The sequence below is a fragment of the Canis aureus genome, chromosome 14, assembly GCF_053574225.1.
Source record: "Canis aureus isolate CA01 chromosome 14, VMU_Caureus_v.1.0, whole genome shotgun sequence".
Taxonomy (NCBI): Eukaryota; Metazoa; Chordata; class Mammalia; order Carnivora; family Canidae; genus Canis; species Canis aureus.
In genome coordinates, this window is record NC_135624.1 from 23,410,354 (window position 1) to 23,433,635 (window position 23,282).

Genomic DNA, 23,282 nt, shown 5'->3' on the forward strand with positions numbered 1-23,282 from the left:
CTCGCAAATTAATAAAATCTTTAAAAAAAAAAGTATTATTTTAAAAAGGTAAAAAAGACTTTTGCCCTACTTTACTTAAGCCATTCCAGACAGATCAGAATCTCTTTTTGGAAAAAAAAAAAAAAAAAGTTCTCTCCAGAAAATGCTTTGATTCAAAATTCAGAAAATCTTCCCTATTCTCCCCTTCGTTTCTCAATTCCTTCTTTTCTCACTTCATTACTGATGTTTTCCTACATTCTTTACCTCTGAAAGCAGCCTCTAGCACCCCGGGTGAATTTGCTACCTTCTGCTTTCTCTTAGACTAAAGCGTCCCTCTACATTCTAGAGCAGTGTTGATTATCTGGATGGCTTTAGGCTGAGACAGTAGTCGGTCAAGAAGACTAGAGATGAAAACAGAGAGGCGGAGGGACAGGCAGCAGAGCCTCGCTCTGGTGGAGAGCAGAGGGAACCAACCGAGAGAGCCCAGGTGTGTGTGTAGAAAGGTTAACCTTGAGATGGGAAGTGAACTTGGGTACCTTTGCAACTGTAAACAAGGAACAGAAAAGAAGAATCCTGACAGCATTCAGAAGCAGGACTTTTGATTTTCTCTTGTTAGGAGGCAGACTCATGCATGAGCAGTTGGGGAGGACTCTGGATGGGTGCTCGGAGAGTGGTGAAGGCATGAAATAATAGGTCATGAGAGCAACAAGCAAGACATCTACTCGACATCGGGTGGAAAGAGGGCTAACCAGTGCCCAAGAGCCTGGAGGAAACCAATCGTCTTGGCCATGTCTGCACAGCTAAGCAGTGTCTTCAGCCATAACACGAATGATGGGAAAAGGGGATTTGGGAGGAGCAGCCTTAAAAAAAGAAAAGCAAGCATGTGAGCAGATGGTCCTGTTTCTGCCCAGCCCTTATTTTCTCTTGTGTATGAGCACCCAAACTTTACTTCCTACTTTCTGTAGGCAATCGGCTCTCCACATTCAGTCACTTGTAATGTTTAGTAGCCAACATCCTTTGACCCCTCTCCGTCTTTCTGTGGCTTCTGCTTTGTAATGCTCAGACCCTGGGTCAGTCAGAATGGATGGTGAGAATGCACTGATTTGAGCCTTATGACATTTCCATTTTTATAGGGCGCACATGGTTAAGTATCGGGGAGCCGATGAATGCCAAAAGATTTTCTACCCTAGTGTGAGTGCTTGGAATGGGCTAAAAATTCCAGCAGGATTCAGAGTGGGTCTATACCTGAAGTCCTCAGCCCTGATGGAAGGCGAGTTCTCAAGCCTGATTTGGGCTCTAGCAAGGAGGTTACTCTAACATTTCATAGTTTGTATTATTTTGCCCTGGTCAGGCACAATGTCAGGTCGTCAAGGATACAAACAAAATTCAAAACAAGAATGATGGGAGAAAGAGATTTGGGAGGAATAGGCTTTAAAAAAAAAAAAAAGAAAGAAAGAAAGAAAAGAAAAGAAAACCTTCACAATGACAATCTGACTAGAAATGACAAATGTAGCAATCGTTTTAATTAGAATTAAAGGCAAAATATCAAAACACGCTTCCTCATTTTAGGACCAGAGCCTCATTCTTCAAACCCTCTCTAGAAGTTCCCTGACCATCTCATCACTTCCTTTAAAAGGACTGCTTCATCCTCTATCTGGGCCTGAAGTTGCATTATGAAAACCCATAAAAATGTCCTGAGTTAACTAAAATTACCTCAACTGCGATGGTTCTAAAAATTAGGAGACTAGGAGAAACTTAGGAGTGAAACTCTATCAATTCCCTAGAAGAGATTAACACGCGGGTTGGTATCAACTGGAAAAAAATAATGCCTTGCGGGCCACCTGGGTGGCTTTGTGGTTGAGCATCTGCCTTTGGCTCAGGTCATGATCCTGGGGTCCTGGGATCGAGTCCTGCATCAGGCTCCCCATATGGAGCCTACTTCTCCCTCTACCTATGTCTCTGCCTCTCTCTGTCTGTAATGAATAAATAAATACAATCTTTTTTTTTTAAAATGCCTCAAAACTCTTCAGATATTAACCAAAATTAACCCCATGGTCCTCACAAACCCCTTGTGAGATTGGTTTACTCTATGCAGGAAACTCTATGCAAGGGAGGTGGTCCTGCTCGAGGTCACCCAGCTAGCAATACTTGGACTCTGCAGCCACTGCCCATTGGCATCCCTTTACACAAAGCATGTCATCCCACTGGGCATGACTTTGTGGGAATAAAAGTCCCTAAAGTATATGATAGGTCTTCTGAAAAGAAGCATTTCACCTATGTGAGGACAGGGAGGGTGTCCCAATGGATTTTCTTAAATCAGAGACATGTCTCCCTTTTCCAAATCATCATGGCCAAAACCCAACTAAAGTATCTGCAGGAAAATTGCAACCAGCAAACTCACAGGGACGCTACTAACATTCTAAAGAAAGCTTCTACTAAGAGGGGAGAAGCCCCAGGGCCAGCAGTCAGGGAATTAATGACAGATACAGCCTGTCTCATTTTCATGAGACCAAACACCATCACAAATGCTTTCAAAGGTCAAGTGCAGTGAGTGAGGTAATGCTGTTTGGGGAGTGAAATAAACATTACTTCGCTTTTGCTCTGGGAAGGGTTTTTTGTGTGTGTGTGTTTGTTTTTCTCCCTTTTTTGTTTTCCTTTTCTTTCTGTCTTTCAGTTTTGAATTCCTTCGCCTTTTAAATCAAAATTGTTCTCACCACCCCCATTTTGCCCAGTCTCTGTGAAAAACGTTTTATAGCCATCTCTCGAGCCTGCAGATTTTCTCAAGACCCTTCTGCTCGGCAGACACTATTTTCTTACAAGGCTGGAGATTTTAAGACTGTGGAAAATGACGTTGGATTTGACTTGGCAGAAGCAAGGGGGCAGAGAAGGTAAGGGAGGGGGGCAGAGAAGGAAGGAAGGGTCTCCTGTTCAAAATAATCTTGATTTCCAACCAATAACACTGGAGAAGTTAAGCATTTTCGTAGATAGTCTTAACAGTTACACAAGATTTTTTTTTTTCCCTCCCTTTCAAAATGTGCTTTCAACAGTCATGCTGTTTTCAAAAGAACTGAAAGGAGTACTGTGTTCAGAGGGACAAGGATGGGCTATAGCATATGCCTGCAGAGATACAAAAGCTGCTTTATTTAAATGTATGTTTGCCCTGGCAGGAATTCGGAAACCTACCTGTACATAATCCACACTTCGTCCCAGTGCTCTGAAGGCTGTGTACATGACTTCTCTTTTTCCACCCCATTTTTGCATGATGCAAATACTTTTGTTGGACAAGACCAACTGGGTGACATGTTGCGAGCTTTCTTTATGTGACTCATCCGTCTCACCAGGACCTTTCTCGTGGAAGTTGTTCTTCCAGATATAAGTGGCTGATTTGTCCCTGCCCATGACTTCGCTAAAGATGTCCATCATATAAAGGTCATCTTCCGAGTTCCCATCTATGACCATGACAACTTTAATCCCAGGGTAGGTTAGCCTCTTCACAGATTGCAAACATTTTCGTAAGTAGTCTGGATCTTCTTGATAGGCAGCGATGCAAAGAGCAACAGTCTTGTTCAATTTGATGGGTGTTTCTAGGGATTTCTTCATTTTTCGATGCTCCAAAAAGGCAAACAGGCTTTGGATGATGAGGTGTGATGCTAAAAAGGCACCATACAGTCCAAAAGAGAAGTAGTAATTATCTGTTTGGATAAATTGGTAGCCAACAATGTAAGCAGCTGTGATTCCAAGGAGGAGAGACACTCCAAAAAGTGTGGTTCCAATTATTCTCAGGATGCATAGAAACCTCTCACAATGCATCTGTAATATAATCAAAGGATACTCTTGGTTAGCCACTCCGGTCCCGTACTTGTTATAAACATGGTATCATGGGGAGTATTGGACGAGAAGCACTTGGGAGCTCCAACCTCACTTTTTCACTTAACCAGTTGTGTGACTTTCTATACCTCAGGTTTGCTCATTTGCAAAATAGATGCCTATTTCGGATCTATCTATTTAGGTTGCCCTTCTGGTACACCTCAGAGGGCTGTTTCAAGAATCAAATGAGATGATGGTGACAAGGTGGTACTGAAAACCATAATGTGTTAAACAAATACATGCAAGTATTATTTTAGATACGTTAGATCATTTACCTAAGGATGCACTCTATGGAGGTGGTCATAGCTAGGTGTAGAACCTAAACATCCTAGTGAGCAAGGCATTCTTCCTACACCATGTTACTCCGAACCCCCCAGACTGACCAGTGAAAAATAGATAAGAGATTTTGCTAAATTTCATCTCTTCTCCAATCCAAACCCCTCAGCTCACATCCTTTCCATGCAGCCAGCTGAGGTTGGAGATCAGGATATCTGGATTCTAGTACTAACTCTTCCAACAACTAGCTGTGTGACCTTGAGAAAGCCACTTTACCCCTCTGAGCCTCAGGGTTTTTTAATCTATTAAAAGAGGGAGTTTAGACTCCAAATCTCTGTTGACATTAAAAGTTCTTCATGCCTGGGGATCCTGCACATACATCTCTCAAGCCCTGGTAATTCTGATTTGCATTCCTTTGTTCAGAAGTCTCTTTCCTCCATCCACCAGCACTAACACCAGATGGTTAAATCCTGGGGATCAGAGAGCTTACTGTAACAGAGTAAGCACACAATAAATGTTTATAGAAATGATTCATAAGTTAAGGAAGAAATAGCACCATGCTTAATTTCAACAGGTAAATTTCCCATCCTCTCGAAGCTCTAATACATTATACCGGAGACACATTTCAGCTTTTAATAACAGCCAGTTGTGTGCTCCTCCCTATAGTTTGTGTGTGTCCTGAATAAGGTTTCGAACATCCAGAGTATAGGAGGACAATTTCTTTTTTCTTTTTTTTTTCTTTTTTTTTTTTTTTTTTTTTTTATATTTCCTAAAGTATCTCCAAAGCTGAATGCATTAGAGTTACCTGGTAGACTTGTTATTTTGTTTTTCTTTTGGGTTCCCTGGACCCAGGGCCAGTGTGTGGTGGAAAGGTTTCCCAGACATCCAACAAACAATTGTGGGTGTCCCACAATTTAACTCAATCCTGACACCATCTACCTAATAGTATCAGACTCCAGGGTTTAGTCCTACAAGACTGCTTCCCATCTCCCCAGCTTCAGTCCCAAGCCCAGGTTGTGACCTATAAATCATCTGACCCACCAGTTATAGATCAGAGGTTCACAAGCCCTACCCACCTTGTGTTTGATTAGTTTGCTAGAGTGGCTCACAAACTCAGGAAACCTGTCTGCTCACTAGATTACTGATTTATTATAAAAAGGACCTAACCCAGGAGCAGCCAGATAAAAGATCTGGGGAAAGGGCACAGAGCTTCCATGCCTCTCCAAGAGCACCACTTTTCTCAAATCTCGGTGTGTTCACCAACCCAGAAGCCCTCTCAACTCTCTTCTGTGTTTTAATTTAACTCAATCTCTAGCCCCACTCAGCTCCCCAGAGGTTTGGGGGTGGGACTAGATGCTCCAATCCTCTAATCAAACGGTTGGCTCCATTGGCAACCAGTCTTCACCCTTACTTTGAAGGTCTTAAAGTCACTTAACAGAATAAAAGACACCCGTGTCTCACTTCAATGTACCAAGGGTTTTAGAAGCTCTGCCCTGAACAAGATGAAGACCAAATATGTATTTATTATAAGTCACAATAAGAACTTTTCACACAAAGCTTATTTTCTTCCTCTTTCAATAATGAACTATAATGAAGGACACAGTTGGCATAAATGCAGTGTCCCAATCTTCAATCATTCACACTGACTTCAGGGTTTTCATCCTATCTATGTATAATTAATACTTAACCTTATTCTTTAATTCAACCAGCTTTTGAAAGCTGGTTAAATCTACTCTAAGTGGAAACTTAAAGTAAGCAATTATCTGCACAGTCTCTTGCTGGATATGCTGTTTCTATTTTTCCGACTCTGACATTGACTTAAAATTGAATGTCCACGTAGCACCCAGTATGATTCTGGTTGTTACTCATTGTGTGGTCAACACATCGCTCAGATCCAAGAGGCACCATTCATATTCCACTGAGGTGGTCCTGAGTGGATATGCATTATGCTTTGGGGACCCTTTGCATGACTGGCTCATCAATCGTGCTTCCTCTCCTACGCACAGACTGCTTGACGTGGCTGGCCCTGGTGTTCCAGCTTTTGGAAACCCGAGATGGGCCACTTCCAATAAAGACTTGAGGGAGAGTCAGGAGCAATCTCTTTTCCTTCCACAGGCTTGATGCACATACCAACAAATTCCCCGGGGGGATTGCAGAACCCAAAGATAGAGGGATCTTGGTTTTTGAATTCCCACGTGGAAGGGAGCCAGCCACCAATCAGGAAGACCTGCCTTGGACACTGAGTTAGCAAGAAATAATTTCTGGGTGTGTGTGTGTGTGTGTGTGTGTTTTTTTTTTTTACCCACTGTGAATTGAGTCTACCTCCCCCTCACTTATACAACCAGGGTAATGCAAAGCAGCCTGGTGACCAGGATTCCAGCTTGTGGACATTATTTTCCTTTGTTAAGTGGAGCTAATAGTATTTGTCAAGGACCTTCACAGAGCTGCAGTGAGGAGCCAAATCAAAGTGTTTCTTGAAAGGGTTTTACAAAACCAAAAGACACAATGCAGTTTGAAATATCGGCTAACAAGGAAGCTGAAACAACAGTACACAGATGCGGTCCCCTTCGCATCCTTCCATAGGACATCAGAGACTGATTAAGGTAATCACAACACAATGGAAAATTCACGGTGCTGGGGAACAGTGAAATGTTGAGTTTCCAGTGAAAGGCAAGAGAGCACAGCATCCCTTGTTAATTCAAACAGCTGACAGGATGCTGAAAACTCCCATCGGGCACTTTAACCAATGCCTAAAGGTGCGGGGAGCACCAGACTTGGAACTTGACGTTTCCAAGACGTGAGTCATTCTCACAAGAGTGAAAAATTTCAAGGAGACCAAAACGCTCTGCCAGGGAGAAGCTGAAGTGTGTGTTTCGCTTGTGTTTAAAATCACCAGAGCCAGCAAAAGAACTGCCTGCCATTCTTTTCCATTATTCACATTTTCCTTGCTTTTATCAGCACACGTGGACAAAGAGAGTGTGCACATAGCATCTGCTGGCCACAGCTGAAGTGGGAACACCCTCTTACATCATAGGAGTCTACAGAATGTCCCTTTGAAGCCTGGGAAAAGCTGCTAGTAAACCACAGCAACATGACTAAAATCGAACCTATTTCGGCGACGTATCAGATTGTTGCCTGGTATGACACAGGCGACATCTCTGGCCAAGCCAAAGGGCAAAAGGCACATTTCAGAGCCAGCTTTCCTGAGGGAATACATTGATCTCAAGGAGTGACACGCAGAGTGTTTCTTTATAATTTCCCCCAGGGCAATTTCATAGATATGGGCACCATATGTGTGAGACTTTGGGAGACAATCCTCAATTCAGATTCTGTTTCATAAGCAAACTCTCCTTGTCAGACATATGGCTTGATTGTTAAATTGGGAAATATGGTTAGTTCCATCCTGGATCATAAGAGTCTACTGCTACATAGAAAGGGGATCTAGAAATCCACCTTCCAGTAGTATTTAAGACCTAAAACCTGGATTCTTTTTTTCTGCCCAAATCAAACTTTAATTGATTTTTAAGCTACTATTACACCTGATACTAATTATTCACTAACTACTAGTCTTCACGGAATTCTAAGCCAAACCAAATGTTTGAGAATACCTTAATGTACAATAATATAAGTCCCACAAAGTCAACAGATTTTTTAAAAATCTATTTTCACTCATGTGCCTCAAGGACATACAACACTGCCTGGCTTATGGGTGGTATTTAGTAAATATTTGCTGAGTGAATGGATGGGACTTTATGCATCCACATCATCCTTGGCATCACTATTATATCCACTAACATTCACCGTTCATTAGGTTCCTGGCACCTGGGCAAGCTCTGTCTGTTTTGTTGAGTAGCATGATCCTATTTAATCTTAACTTTAAATGGTAAATGTACTCTTAATCTCATGTTACAAATAACATTTACGTAGGACGAGGAAACCAAGACTCTTAAGTATTCAAGTAACTTGTCCATAGTCACAAAATCAGGAGTAGAATCCACATGGTAGCATAATGCCAGATTAGAGTATTCTCAGTAAATATTTTCTGAATACATTTGAATCATCATGACAAAAGAGGCAGCATCCTTTTGTGTCTGGTTAATACAACATGTTGTGTGAGGACATGTTAGAAATGAACTTTCCTGGGATCCCTGGGTGGCGTAGCGGTTTGGCGCCTGCCTTTGGCCCAGGGCGCGATCCTGGAGACCCGGGATCGAATCCCACGTCGGGCTCCTGGTGCATGGAGCCTGCTTCTCCCTCTGTCTCTGAGCCTCTCTCTCTCTCTCTCTCTGTGTGACTATCATAAATAAATAAAAATTAAAAAAAAAAAAAAAAAAAGAAATGAACTTTCCTGCTACCATGGAAAATGGGGAATTGACACTCAGGTACAGATACGAGATCAGCCCACACTCAGGGAAGATTTCTGGGCTCATATACTTTTCTATGCAGATGCAGCCCAAAAGGGCATAGAATGACACTATCCCAGAGAAAACTAGTGGTTCCATCTATACAGTATCAGTTCTATTAATGCTTGCAGCCAAAATCCTGCTTTACCATAAGAAAGGCACTCCTGCCTTCGTTTTTCCACCTGTAGAGCAGATATAAGCCTTGCTGTTAGCTCACATACCCCAAGTACTTCTCTACAGGTCATTGGGTATCAGCCTTTTTTTTCCCCTTTGATGTCTTATTAACCAGAAAGCAATGTGGAATGAGCTAGAAGGACAGCTGCTCTCACAGCTTCTTAAAGTGGTCCTTCTGTTTGGAATCTGGGAGAAGAGAAGTGAATGCAAATTAGTCCTCAGCATCTGGGAAAGGCTACAGAGATTAGGGCCAAGTGAGATCTCTTCAGAGAGGTATTAGCTTACCACTCCCTTCTAAAATGATTCCTCCACCCTACCCTTTCTTCACTCCCTGTGATTCTCCCCAGACCCTGCTGGATTTTCTAACTAGTCCTATATATACTCTACAGCTACAGAGATTTCATGATCTCAACAAACTGTGTGTTCTTGTACCAAAAACAGGGTCTGGCACATAGTAGGCATGCAATAAAGACATTCTGAATAAATGAATTAGTCCTTTTGGACTCAGGCAGTCAATGCAGACAAAGAACAGACCCCTCTCCTATCTCTGCTGCAGGGTCAATGAATGTATGTTGAACCCTTAAGACTACTTACCCCTCTACCAGCAAGGTTTTTCTTTATTTTTAAAAAATTTCTTGCCCTTGGGATGCCTGGATGGCTCAGTGATTGAGCATCTGCCTTCAGCTCAGGTCATGATCCAAGGGTCCTGGGATCGAGTCCCACATCGGGCTCCCCACGGGGAGCCTGCTTTTCCCTCTGCCTGTGTCTCTGTCTCTCTCTGTGTCTCATGAATAAATAAAATCTTAAAAAAAAAAAAAATTTCTTGCCCAACTATCTAAATGTAATGGTTGTAGGGAGTACCAGGCCAGCTGTAGAAGATCTTTGGATAAGTCAGAAAAGGCAAGTGGCCTTCCAAAAGCATTTCCAGAAATTGCTCCAGTTACAATTTGAGGAACCTTATGAATCCAGCGGTCAAGTCTGGACATGGAGGGTAATGAGGTAATCTCTTATCAACTTGAAATCTGGTACTCTTACAATATTTATTGTCTACTGATCCATATACTGTTTCGTGTTTGGATCTAATAACTCGGGTGTGTGTATACTTGCGGGTGCATGCATGCACACCTACACATCTCTGGAATCAAACTGAATTGGGATAGATTCCTGGCTCTTTCTTTTAATGGTGCGGTCTCACTGAACAAGTTACATAATACTTGACATCTTCAGTTTCTTCATCTAAGATAAAATGGAAATGATCATGTTGATTCCACAAGACAGATTTTTAAAATTAAGAGAGAGGGGATGCCTGGGTGGCTCAGTGGTTGAGCATCTGCCTTTGGCTCAGGGAGTGGTCCTGGAGTCCCAGGATCAAGTCCCGCATCGGACTCTCTGCATGGAGCCTGCTTCTCCCTCTGCCTGTGTCTCTGCCTCTCTCTGTGGGTCTCTCATGAATGAATGAATGAATGAATGAATGAATGAATGAATAAAGTCTTTTAAAAAAAGAGCATGGTGTTTCTAAATAAACAAACAAATAAATAAAATTAAAAGAGAACTCACAAGTATCTAAATAAAGTACCAACAGTTAGAGCTCAGTGATGTTCACTCTCTGCCACTTGTTGCCCTCCTGCTAATCAGTCAGACTCTCCTTCCCTTAATAAGGGATAATCGTGGCATAGTGAGCATAGCTGGGCTGGGAAGAAATGGATTCAAGCCCAAGCTCTGCCTTATATTAGATATCTGACAAACTGAGGGTTCCTGTGAATGAGCCATGTGTCCTTAGACAATCAGTATCTCTGAACTTCAAATTTGGGGGATTAGGGTTGAAACTTCATTAATTGTCATATCATAACCACCCATAGCTGAGTATCTATCAGGATGAATGTATGTTGCAATGTGGGCATGCTCTTCACCTGAAGGAGGAATACAAAGAGTAATAAATTCCTCTCGGTATCTACTCCCTGAGCCTCATTTCCTCATCTGCTAAATAGAAATACAACCTCTTGGTGGGCTTCCTGTAAGTAGGCAAGGAATATATATATTTATCTCAGGTTCAATGGGATACTAACAGCTTCAATGTCTTAAGGTAAAGGGAGAGTAACTTAACTGATGGAGTGCACTTGTTCCTCTTCCTTATTATATCCTAAAATCCACTGAAGACTAGGTTGCTGTCTTTTGAACTGGTAGCCAATATTTAGACACACAAAGACCAAATGGAGATACGTAAAGGACATTTACTTAGCGAATGCATTGCTCAAAATCACATCTCATAAATAGCATACCTGGTTCGAGAACACAGGTTTTCTTTACCCCTGACTTGTATCTACAGATCAAATCATACGTAGAATGATTAGAATTAAGAATATTAACTTAGGTGACACTAGCAAGGATCCTGGAAACCTGCCTCTTGGTGATATAAGACATACTCTGCTTGTAGGCATTTGCTTGCTAAGAGTAAGTTACGAAGGTATGATGAGCAAAGGTAGAAAGAAGAGGTTCCCAAAATTTGATGTACATCCACATTACTGGGGCATCTGTAAAATCTACTCCTGGGTGCCTCTTGAAACATTCTGGGTTAATTGGTATAGGGTGGCTACAGAGCATCAGTAGTTTTCAAATCTCCTTATGCGATTCTCATTACAACAAAGTGTGGCAATCACTGGGTTAAAGTCTAATAAAACTTCAATGATTTATTTGCATTGACACACACACACATCCCTCCTGTGTATTGTTGCTACTGTTCTTGACCAGAAATCCGAGGTAAAAGTACCCAAAGAAAGCCTCTCAACAGTCTTCACATTATAGCACATTACCCTCTGGGACATATTAGAGTACATGACCCTCAGCTTGTCCCCTTCTGACCTCCTCTCCTTCTCTGGCTTTGAAGTTGGCCTTTGTCTTACCAGTCCCACTGCATTGATCCTAGCAGAGACCCTGGAGCCAAGCTTGCAAGGTTAGGCTTGAGGCCTGTCAAAGGCCTTGTCACCCCAGCTGTGTCTGGATCCAGATCTCTGGGTTTCAGATTTCTCTTCATTTGTACCATCAGTATTAATTACTCCTAGGATGCCAATTCCCCCAACTGCCCTATCGGTTCCTGAATTTCACCATCACAAACTTCATCCTAAAGTTCAGCATGGCAAAGGAGAAAGTTTGCAAAAAGCCCTGGCATAGAATCTTTGCTCTCTATGCTCCTCCTTCACTGGCTCTTGGGCACTATCTTTATAGGTCAAAACCCCATGTAGCCATATGCACCACAAATGCCAAGTCTTCTCATGAAATTTTTTCTGATCTCTCTCAGATGTGATTTCTTCTCAGTTTAAGCCCCCATAAAACTTGACTAGGCCAGCTGCAGCATGGTCTAGTTCCAGGGCATGATATTCAAAAATTATTAGACTAAATTCCATCCACATTCCTCACTAAACACTGTGACTTTGATTCAGTTGCTTAATCTGAGGCAAGGTTCCTTTAATTACAAAATTTTCTTTATAGAGGGTTGGAATTAGATATAATGTATATTAAGTATCTAACTCAGTGCCTGATACATATTAGACATGTGATAAACAGTAGCTATTTTACTTTTTTATGGACCCTATTATATTTTGCCCTACACTATAGTTATTTATAAAGACTTCTTCGAGTATATTTTTTGTATGACAAATTCCATTAAAATGTGAACTGCATCTTATTTTTTAAAAATTTGCAGTAAAAATAATGAATTTAAGAGACATTCTTTTGGAACTATTTTATTAAAGTCAAAAAAAAATTTAAGAGGGGTGCCTGGGTGCCTCAATTAGTTAAGCATACATCTGGTTCCCTGCTTGGTGGGGATCCTGCTTCTTTCTCTCCCCCTGCCCCCACCCCACGCTGCTCCTGCTCCTGCTTGCTCTCTCTCAAATAAATAAAATCTTAAAAAATATATTTAAGAGTGTAACTTCATTATATTTATTTTGACTCTAATATCAACAACATTTTCATAGGTTATGAGGGGTACCTGGCTGGCTCAGTCCGTAGATCATGCCATTCTTGATCTCAGGGTCTTGAGTTCAAGCCCTGCCCCCCATCTTTCCAACCCCCCCCCAGGGGGGCATAACTTGGAAAGATAGACTGTGGACAGGACATATATATATATATATATATATATATATATATATATATATATAGTATATATAGATGTATAGTGGATACACTATATAGTATATACTACACATCTGTATACATTGTACACATCTATATACATTTGTATACATTGATGACATTCAAAATATACTTGAATAATTTAAGGTATATTCAATGGGGTGACATTTATTCTATGCAGATTGCCGCTAGAGGGGAAAGGATTAAAACCAAGTTGGAGTGGAAATGATTTTTCTACAGGGAGCTATCTTCCCCCATTCAGCTGTCACATTAGCTGCCACTGGGTTGGTCCTTGCAGCCTCTTAGTGGGACACAACCTGGGTGAATTTGAATTAAAAAAAAAAAAAAAAAAAACAGGGACGCCTGGGTGGCTCAGTGGTTGAGCATCTGCCTTTATCTCAGGGAGTGATCCTGGCATCGTGGGATCAAGTCCCACATCGGGCTCTTTGCATGGAGCCTGCTTCTCCCTCTGCCTGTGTCTCTGCCTTTCTGTCTCTCTAATGAATAAATAAATAAATCTTAAAAAAAAAAAAAAAAAAAAGAAAGAAAGAACCCAGAACCCAGAAGGGGACAGTGGAGTTTATGCTCTGTTCCTGTAATTACATTAATTCATCACTCTCACATTATATAAAAGTCAGGAAGCTAATAATGTAATACTTGTTCTTAAATTGAAAAAAAATATAACCAGGTAAATAAGTTGTGGGGTAAAAGGTACAAAATAGGGAATACAGTCAATGGTATTGCAATGCTGTATGATGAGGAGAGGTGAGTAGCTACACTGGTGGTGAGTACAGCATGAAGTTCGTACTTGTTGAATCACTATGTTGTATACCTAGAATTAACGTAACATTGTGTGTGAACTATAATTCAATTAAAGAAATGTAACACTGCAATATAACTTTGCCCAAGAGGACCCACACCTTATCCATAAAGGTTTTCCCCACAGTTCCAATAAGAGACACTAAATGAATCTGTGAACAGTCTGTGCTTTAAAATTTCAGAAAAAAAAATTTTAGGGGCACCTGGGTGGCTCAGTTGGTCAAGCATCTGCATTCAGCTCAGGTCATGATCTTAGGGGCCTAGGATGGAGCCCTGTGTGGGGCTCCCTGCTCAGTGATGGGAGGTCTGCTTCTCCCTCTACCTCTACCCCTCCCCCACCCCAGCTCGTGCTCTCTCTCTCAAATAAATAAATAAATAAATAAATAAATAAATAAATAAAATTTAAAAAAATTTTTGTTTTAAAAGACAACTGGTCCAGAAACCATGTATAAAAAAGTGTTTACGAGGGGGATCCCTGGGTGGCTCAGCGGTTTGACACCTGCCTTTGGCCCAGGGCATGATCCTGGAGTCCCGGGATCAAGTCCCACATTGGGCTCCCTGCATGGAGCCTGCTTCTCCCTCCTCCTGTGTCTCTGCCTCTCGCTCTCTAGGTCTATAATAAATAAATAAATAAATAAATAAATAAATAAATAAATAAATAAATAAATAAATATCTTTAAAAAAAGTGTTTACAAGATTCAAAACTATGAGGCTATTCTATAAAACTAACAAAAACAATTAGTTTCAATCTGACTACTTACTGGTGAGTTTCTGACTCATTTGTTGCTCTATCCCTGTGTTCCAGGAAGGCAGCTACTATATCTTTGCTTTGTGGAGAGTGACATTCAAATCTGCTGCTAATCCTCAGATTTAAGACCTTAATTTTTGGAAGCTGCATAACTTCCTCTGGTAAAGTAAGGAGTTAGGTACACCTGGGTGGCTCAGCAGTTCTGCGCCTGCCTTCGGCCTTGGGAGTGATCCTGGAGTCCCGGGATCGAGTCCCACATTGGGTTCCCTGCAGGGAGCCTGCTTCTCCCTCTGCCTGTGTCTCTGCCTCTCTGTCTCTCATGAATAAATGAATAAAATCTTAAAAAAAAAATTAGTTTCATGTACAATACAAGCAACTCAGGTAATATGTTTGTTAATAAATCTACAAGACATTTTGCTATTCCTCCAATTCAGGAGGAATACGTAACAGAAGTGAATAGAAGGGTTCATATTCTAATTCCAGTGCTGTCATTGAGAAATGTTGACCTAGAATTCTGAATACTTGTCCCAAAACTGAAAACTCACACATGACATAAATACTAAAATAGGCACTTTAAAGAGTTAACCTTCTATGGAAAATCGAAAATAGCCAAGTAGTGAAAAGACCTGTAATGAATATGATGAGTACTAAAAATGTAGTATCAATCAATAAATGATAAAAATAAAAAGGAAGGATAAAAAATGCAGTATCTCAGTACTTTAAGTAACCTTATTTAGCATCTAGAAAAGCGCAGCCAAAATATAATGAATGAATCAATCTGCACACATTGGAATGAAAAGAAAATGGTTAGATTTTAAGTATTCCCTTCAGTCCTGTTTTGTAAAATTTATTTATTTATTTTTTAATTTTTATTTATTTATGATAGTCACAGAGAGAGAGAGAGAGGCAGAGACACAGGCAGAGGGAGAAGCAGGCTCCATGCACCGGGAGCCCGACGTGGGATTCGATCCCGGGTCTCCAGGATCGCGCCCCGGGCCAAAGGCAGGCGCTAAACCGCTGCGCCACCGAGGGATCCCGTAAATACACATTTTAATTTTAAACCTCTCCCCACTGAATGTGTTTGAATACGTGTTGACCTTTTAAAAAGTTTAAATCAAAAAAATATATAAATAAAATACAATAAAAAGTTTAAATTGCCTTTCTAAAAAAAAATAATAATAATAATAAAACTTAATCCTGTTTAACGCTTCCAAAGGTACATTATCCTCCTCCTTCACTGCAAAGAAGAAACCTGCCTGGGGGAGAACAAGAGCTTGACATCCGCAACGGGCAGAGAACTCCCCCCCGCCCCCCCCTCGCCTTCCGCGAAGCCCAGCTACCAACACCCTTCGCTTTACTCCTAACCCAGAGCTGAGAGTCTATATATACTCAGGCCTCCAGCTCGGGGAAGCCCTTCGGGGCCAATCAGGGCTCCCCGACCTATTGCGTCACACCTCCCCCCAGGGCGTGACGTCAAAGGCAATCCCTGGCCAGCCACGTGGGTTGGAGCGCGGCGTAGCTGGGCGGCCGCTCGGGAGACGCCGGGCCGCGGCGGTGCCCAGGCCGGGGACGTGGGCAGGGAGGGGGCGCGGGCTCCGATGCGCACCCAGGGGCACGGCGGCCGCGGCTCGCTCCCCGGGGGCGCGCGGGGCGCGGGGTCCCCTCCTCCGCGGGGGGGTTTGGGGGCTGGAGGGCGAGGCGCTGGACCCGAGCGGGTGTAATAGGACCCGGGGCTCGGGAGCCCTCCCAGCTCCGCCCCCCGCTCCCTGCCCCGCTTTCCAGCCTGAATCCTCCTTGGAGTGTCCCCGCCGCCGCGCCCGCACAGACCCTCCTTTCACCCCCCGCCCCCCTTCACGGGGACCGGGATCCGAGCCCTCGCTCCCGCCCGGCGGCCTGACGCACTCCGCCCGGGGTGTAGACGGTCCCCATCCCGACCCAGCCTCCGGCTCGCCTCCCGCCGCGCCCCTGCTCCCAGCTCCGGGCCGCGCGCCGCGGCTGCACCCCGAGCCCCCCGCCCGCCGGGCCCCGCGCCGCCCCCGCGGGGAGAAGCGCCAGCGTGCTCGGTGCCACGTCGGAGCCGGCTCCCGGGACCGTGCCGCCGCCCGCGGGCCCCACGCACGCCCTGCCCCGGGACCCCGCGACCCCGCGACCCCGGGACCCCCGCCCGAGCGCGGCTTCCGGAGCCCGGCTGAGCCCGCGCGGACCCAGCCTGACGCTTTCTGGGGGTCCGGAGAGTGCAAAGGAGGGGAAGCCCGGGGAAGTGGGAGTGGCCGAGCGAGGCCGGTAGCTGCGAGGAGGTGGCGAAGGACCCTCCTTCCCCGGGGTCCCGGCGCTCGGGAGCGGGGAGCCCGGGCCGCGTTAACCCTTTGCATTCCAAGTAAGCAGCGGGCCCCCCCCCCACCCCGCCCCTTAGAAGCAAAAGGCGCCGGGCTGTTCCAGGTTTGTCCTCCCCACGCAAAGTGGGGGGCGGGAGAGGGGGTGGGAAGGGATGGGAAGGAAGGGGCAAGGGGGGAGCCGCTGCGCGGAATGCCTTTTCCCTGCACAGTGGAAATCCTTGTTTCCTAACTTGGGAGCCCCTCTGCGGCTCCGGAAGACGAGGAGTGGAAAACTACATCCCGGGACGTGCAGGCTGTCCCAGGCGGAGAGGCTACCTGTGTCCCCAGAAAGGCAGCGGACTGCTGGCGAGCGCCGCAGGGATGGGAAAAGACAGGGATGCACCGCCAAGCCTGACAGTGATCTGAAATATCCCCTGATTTTCAGGCTGCTGGGCAATTGGCAGACCTCAAACTTTTCTGTCGAAAAACCCAGCTTTACAGTTTTTTTTAAAAAAATTTTTTAACGCTGATGTGGATCATTTCTTCCCTCTCCCTGGCCTATTCGGGGGGCCCTCCTGGTTCACCGTCTCGCGCCAGTGCAACATACCTTGTTCAGCTCTTGGTCATAAAGTTGTCCTCAGCCTGTCTGTGTGGTCCCGGAGGGTCGGTGGCGGGCAGTTTCCAAAATTGAGGTAATAAGAGATCAGATGAATTTGAGACGACCGGCCAAAAAAAATAAAAAATTTAAAAACAACATTTAAAAAGGATGGGGGAGTCTTCAACGTTTGGTTCTCCCCCACTTCAAAAGGAAATTCCACCACTATTCTTGTTAAGGTCTCCGTCGCACTTCAGTCTAATTCTTAAAAGAAAAATCTGTGCTTTAAAAATAAATTAACTTTATTTTTATTTTATTTATTATTATTTTATATATATATATATATTTTTTTTTTTTTTTCTCGCTCCAGTTTCCCCCTCCCCTGATATCGGAAAGTCTCTTTTCTTGTTCGTATCAAGAAAAGCCCGGTGAAGACTCAGCAGAACCCGGGAAGCGCAGAATTAGGAGAAAGTCTTTGGCTGGGGCTGGTTCAAGTCCCTGGTTCAATGGGCTGCGGGAAGCCAGGACTGGGTGGGTAATTCTTTCCAGACGTCTTGACTTCTCCTTCCTCGCTGTTGTTGCTTTCTGCCTCCTCCAAGTTAAGGGGAGCCGGTGGGTGTTTTAATAGGGCGGAGGAGGGAGGTGCGGACTGGGGAACCCGCAGGGGGAGGGAACTGGGAGCGCGCGCGGGCGGGCGGGCTGGCGGGCGGGCGGGCGGGAGGTGGGGTGGGGGAGAGGAAGAAAGAGAAATTGGCCATTCAAAGCCCTCTCTGAGCTAGAGGCCGGTTCTAAACTCCAATGAATTCAATTAACTTGATTGCTAACGTGTGCAGAGAAAGGCCGTGCGCGGATGCTGGCCGCCACCTGATTCCCTCCTTCCCTCCAGCGGTGGAGCGGGGAGGCCGCGCTCTGCAGACATCCCCGACCTCCAGGCTGAGCTGCGAGGATTCCCTCTTCGCGGAAAAAGTCCCCGCACCTTTTAGCTAATTTGCTTTCAGGCCAAGTGGTGCCCTTAGGCTAAGTAACAGCCCGGGCGTGGGGGGTGTGGGGGGGGAGATAGCTGGGGAGGGTGTGTGTGTGTGTGTGTGTGTGTGCACACCTGGAACCTCGAGAGCCGGCTGCGACTCTAAATAAAATCGGCTACAGGTTAACCCTTTCTTCGCAGGAGCTCGGAAGTTTCCGGGCTGTCCTGTGTCACAGCCCCTCTTATACAGACATTCCCATGGGTGGGGGGGGGGGGGGGGCGGAAAAAAAGACGAAGCAGTTAGACTTTTTCCCATAACTTGACCCCCTAACGTAGAGATACGCAAGCAGCACGCGTTATAAATGAAACGTAAAATAAAAATCGTGCCCTGGAGACCTCGAAGGTAGCGCGGTTAGAAAAAGCCATTTCCAAGAGAATGACTTAACTGGCTCTTTGCTTCTTGCGAGCCTTCTGAGAAGCTAACGAGTCAAAATGCTTACTTTTGCTTTGAGACGCTCTTTTCTCCATCCTTTTTTCCGATGCCCTAAAGCTGGGAAGAGTTCCTTGGGCCGGTCACCCTTTTCCCCCTCGATTTCTCTTTGGGCCTGATCACTTAAAACGGACGGTAGGTGGCACTGTTTAGGAAAAAATGAGAGGGAGTTTACAAATTCACTAATCTGGCCCTCGACGGTTCCGCTATCATTATTCTAGGGTAAAAAGAGATGTCTTTATTCCCTGCCCTTGCAAGGCATCCCTGGTATTTCAAGGTATCTTCTTTGGGTCTCGGCTAGGCCTTGCAAAGTGGGTTCTTGCTGCTTATCACGCATTTTGGACAATAACGAACAAGGCGAAAGAGAAAAGTCGAGTAAACTAGAAACGATGCTTTTCAACAAGTCACGCAGGGTGTGGTGTTAGGGGATGTGCTTAGAGGTCAAGAACTTTATTGCGATACCAGGTAGTCAGCCAGGGCCGACCTGCAAAGTACCACGCATTTCCGCCACCTGCCCACCCCCACACCCCTCCACACACACCCCCCCCACACACACACCCCCCCGCGGCGGTTACACCTCTGGGAAGCATTACCCAGGTCTGATGACTTCACACTGCTCTGGGGAAACCCACTTACTAATTTTCCCCTACAAACCTTCAAGGCTTCAGCCTTTGTTTGAACACTGCCTTAGGTGATTCAACTCTTGAGGAACTGGCTTAGATTTCAGAGCACAGTTTCATCCCATTTAGACTCCTGTTTCTTGAATTTTAGTTGTATGGTAGTTTTATTATTTATTTATTTATTTATTTATTTATTTATTTATTTATTTATTTTTATATATGGTAGTTTTTAAATGCTAACTTGTAACTTAAAATATGTCATCTAACTTATGTACTCTTGCATATAATATGGATTAAGCTTATTTAGGGGTAGTGTGAAAATTGTGGGTATCAAGTGTCTAGCTGTGGGACCCCACGGGAACACTTAACCTCAGCTCTAAATTTCAGGGAATATTAAATGTAATGCAGGACTGCAGATTCTTGATTAGTAGCATTTAGCTGTCCCTGTGCTGATAGTTCCAGCAATGAGAACATTTAGTAAAGCTGGGTTTCTTTATTAAACAAAAACACATTTGTTGTTTGTCCCTTGTACTTATAAATTCATGGCCCATTAAGAAAAAGTAAAATGTTGCCTGACTATGAATGAATATAAAAGCTCATTGCACATCCATCCATTTCTATCAGTTCCCCCTACCTCAAGAGAATAGGGAAGAGACTAGTACAATTTAAAGCTAGACATGAAAGTTCTTGAGAGCAGACTATTATATACATCAGATTTTCTTAGGGACGATCCCGGATAAGAGAGACCTGAAATTCAAACCCAATCTTTGATGTGGCATTGTGAGCCGTGGAATCTGTATTCACCTCACTAGAAGCATATTCACCTCACTAGACCTTTATTTCCTAGTAGATAAATGAAGAAAATACCTGCCTTACACAGTTGTTATGATGATACAGTTTGTTAAATTATATTAAGACCTTAGTATAGGCCTAAAGTCTACTCCTAGGTAATGTAAGCCAATGGTTCTTCATGTAACCCAGTGGTTTCCAGTATAACCATTGTGGGTATTCAAAAAGTATTCATACCCTTCTCCTGACTTTCTATTCTTTTTTTTTTTTTTAAGATTTTTTTTTGTTTATTCATTTGAGAAACAGAGCACTCAGAGGGAGAGGCAGAGGGAAAAGGAGAAGACTGGCTCCGCTGAGCAGGGAGCCCAAAGTGGGGCTCCATCCCAGGACCTAGAGATCATGACCTGAGCCAAAGGCATCCAGTTCACCAACTGAGCCACTCAGGTGCCACATCCTGAGATCGAGTTTCATGTTGGGCTCCCCACAGGGAGCCTGCTTCTCCCTCTGCCTATGTCTCTGCCTCTCTGTGTGTCTCTCATGAATAAATAAATAAAATCTTTTTAAAAAGTATTATATGACTTAGTCTGCACTTTGAAAGGTTGATGCTCAAAGGGACCTGAGATTAATGATTGTAATTTGATTGACAATAAAATCTCCAAATACAACCATCTGGATGATTTATTTAAAAAAAAAAAAAAAATAGAGGGATGCCTGGCTGGCTCAGTCAGTAGAGCTTGTGACTCTTGATCTCAGGGTCATGACTTCCAGCCCCACATTGGGTGTAGAGTTTACTTAATATATTTACTATATAAAATTTATATATATAATATTTTTTAATTAAAAAGAAAAAATGCGGGATCCCTGGATGGCGCAGCAGTTTGGCGCCTGCCTTTGGCCCAGGGCGCGATCCTGGAGACCCGGGATCGAATCCCACGTCAGGCTCCCGGTGCAGGGAGCCTGCTTCTCCCTCTGCCTGTGTCTCTGCCTCTCTCTCTCTCTCTCTCTCTGTGACTATCATAAATAAATAAAAATAAAGATTTAAAAAAAAAAAAAAAGAAAAAATGCCTTGTATTTTGGAACTTTACCTTAAATCACTGAATAAGCAGAAGCTTTACTTTCATATTGTTGGAATATTTACTTTTTAAAAATTACCTCCAGACTCCTATGTATTTCAGATTGGAAGGGGAACAAATTCTTTTACATAGTTTAAAGGACACATTTATCAGTTGCATTTTTCTGACAAAGATTACAGAAAAGGACTATTTATCCTACTTGATTTAAATGCCAATAATTTCTGTCAACAAGGGCTTACAATTTACATGACAAATCAATAAAAGCAGAAAGTGCTACTCAAAGGGAAGCCTATAGTCTAATTGTCCTTTGAAATTTTAATAGTCTTTTTTTTTTCTGGTACAAATTCTTTTATTTACAGGAAATAACACACAAACTTACAGGAAATAACACACAAACGAATAGTCTTAATCATAATGTCTAAGCGGAAGATGTTATAATGTCTTTGTCCACAAGCAGATGCTAATAGTCTTAATTGTGGAATTAGAGTAAGTAGTCACATTATTTAAATAATCTGCATTGGAAATCTCAACTCCTGAAAAGATCTGAACTTTCCAGCTTTTTAAAATCTTTAAAAGGATAGTTTAATTTCTAGAAGCTAATTTATTTCTTATTCCTTATTCCTGTTTATTATAAACAAATTTATTTCTGACTAGTTGTTAAAGTTTCTAGGTAGAGGGACCTTTTTGGTGTGTAATTTTTAAAAAAGTGATTCTGTTCCCAGAAAAGTAAATATTCATTCAAAAGTTTTCATACAGTTTCAGAGGGTTCACAGAGAGCTTTCCCCAAAACCTATTCATGGAGGAACGAAAAATCTCCTTGTCCCAAAGAAGTATTATTCAGTCTTTGGAAATACTACAACTTCCTACTTCATTGTAAAACACACCATATAGTTAAAGGTTGAAAAAGAAAACAAAAGGGGGAAAAAAACGAAATGAGCCTTTTATTTTCTCTATTGATTCACACTAATTTTCTTTTGAAATCGTAAGTTTGGGGGGAAAGGAAATCTCAAATTAAAGGAACTTTAGGCATTTAGGAGAAAGCTATTCAAAGGGAACAGAAACCTAGAAATACAAAATATTTCAAGAATCCATTACATCTAGCCTTCCTCAGGCATTGAGACCTGATCTTGGATTTTTAAGAAAACAACAGCATCCAAAATGATACCAAACTTTCAGGATAAAAAAGCCTGCCTTCAAATACAGGTGGCTGAAATCTTTGGGAGGAAAAACCCTGAACCCATTCAGTAAAGTGAGACTTCCTACCTTTATCCAAAAGAGGTGTTAGCTCCAAGACCCAATTAGCCGAATTACCATTCCAATGGCACCTGAGGGCTGGTACTGCCGCTATCATCCTAAAAATACCTTAAGAGGTGTGACTCCATGCATTGCATTAGTCACTTCCTGCCTACCATAGATATCAGGATAATTTTGGGAGTAAAACCAAGTAACTGTGAAGCTATTCGAAAGAACTATATTTTTCTGAATTATGCAAATATTCTTCCCCATAGCAATATTTTTCTAGTATTTTACAGTTTCAGAGGGCACCCAGATCTCTGTGGCTTTGAGAACTTAGTAGGCCGTGGTTCCATCTATGTATTATGCCAAAGCCAAGAACCAGGACACATTTTGATTTGGGTCCTGACTCACCTCTTGCAAATAGCACCTGGTGTTTGTTCGCACCGAATTTGTCAAGCTTCTAATTAAGCAATTTGGGAAGTAGCCTTATTGTTTGTTTTGAAAAGCCCAGTGTCTCCCAGAGTCTGGGGTGAAAAGAAATGTTAAAACCCTCTGAAAGCGTGGACTGAGGGTGGCCTCCACTGCAGTTACCAAGCTGCTTTTAAAAAACACAGATTCTATGCCCAGACTCCAGACCTACTTCATCAGAATCTATAGCAGCAAGTCCTGGGAACATGCCTATTTTGAAAAATTGCCCAGGTTATTGTTATGCCCTCTGATGCTTGGCAACTTCTGCTTTCGGGATGTTGTAGATGAAGAGATCATTTCCTGGGCTTTTTACACATTGCTCTTTAAGATTCGAT

At 43.2% G+C, this 23,282-nt stretch overlaps 1 protein-coding gene across 2 annotated transcripts in view; it reads right to left on the reverse strand.

Annotated features, from left to right (window-relative positions):
- Positions 1-23,282, reverse strand: part of HAS2 (hyaluronan synthase 2) — a 55,652-nt gene that overhangs the window by 13,390 nt on the left and 18,980 nt on the right. Inside the window, exons 1-4 of one of the 2 annotated variants that reach the window (XM_077847093.1) lie at positions 22,507-22,573; positions 18,772-18,906; positions 17,320-17,571; positions 3,163-3,789 (exon numbers count right to left, since the gene is read on the reverse strand). In XM_077847093.1, the coding sequence (XP_077703219.1) occupies positions 3,163-3,789 (627 nt within the window). In that variant the 5' untranslated portion in view covers positions 17,320-17,571; positions 18,772-18,906; positions 22,507-22,573. Of the gene's footprint in view, positions 1-3,162; positions 3,790-17,319; positions 17,572-18,771; positions 18,907-22,506; positions 22,574-23,282 lie in introns of those variants that run through there. The other variant, XM_077847094.1, reaches the window with a different exon arrangement.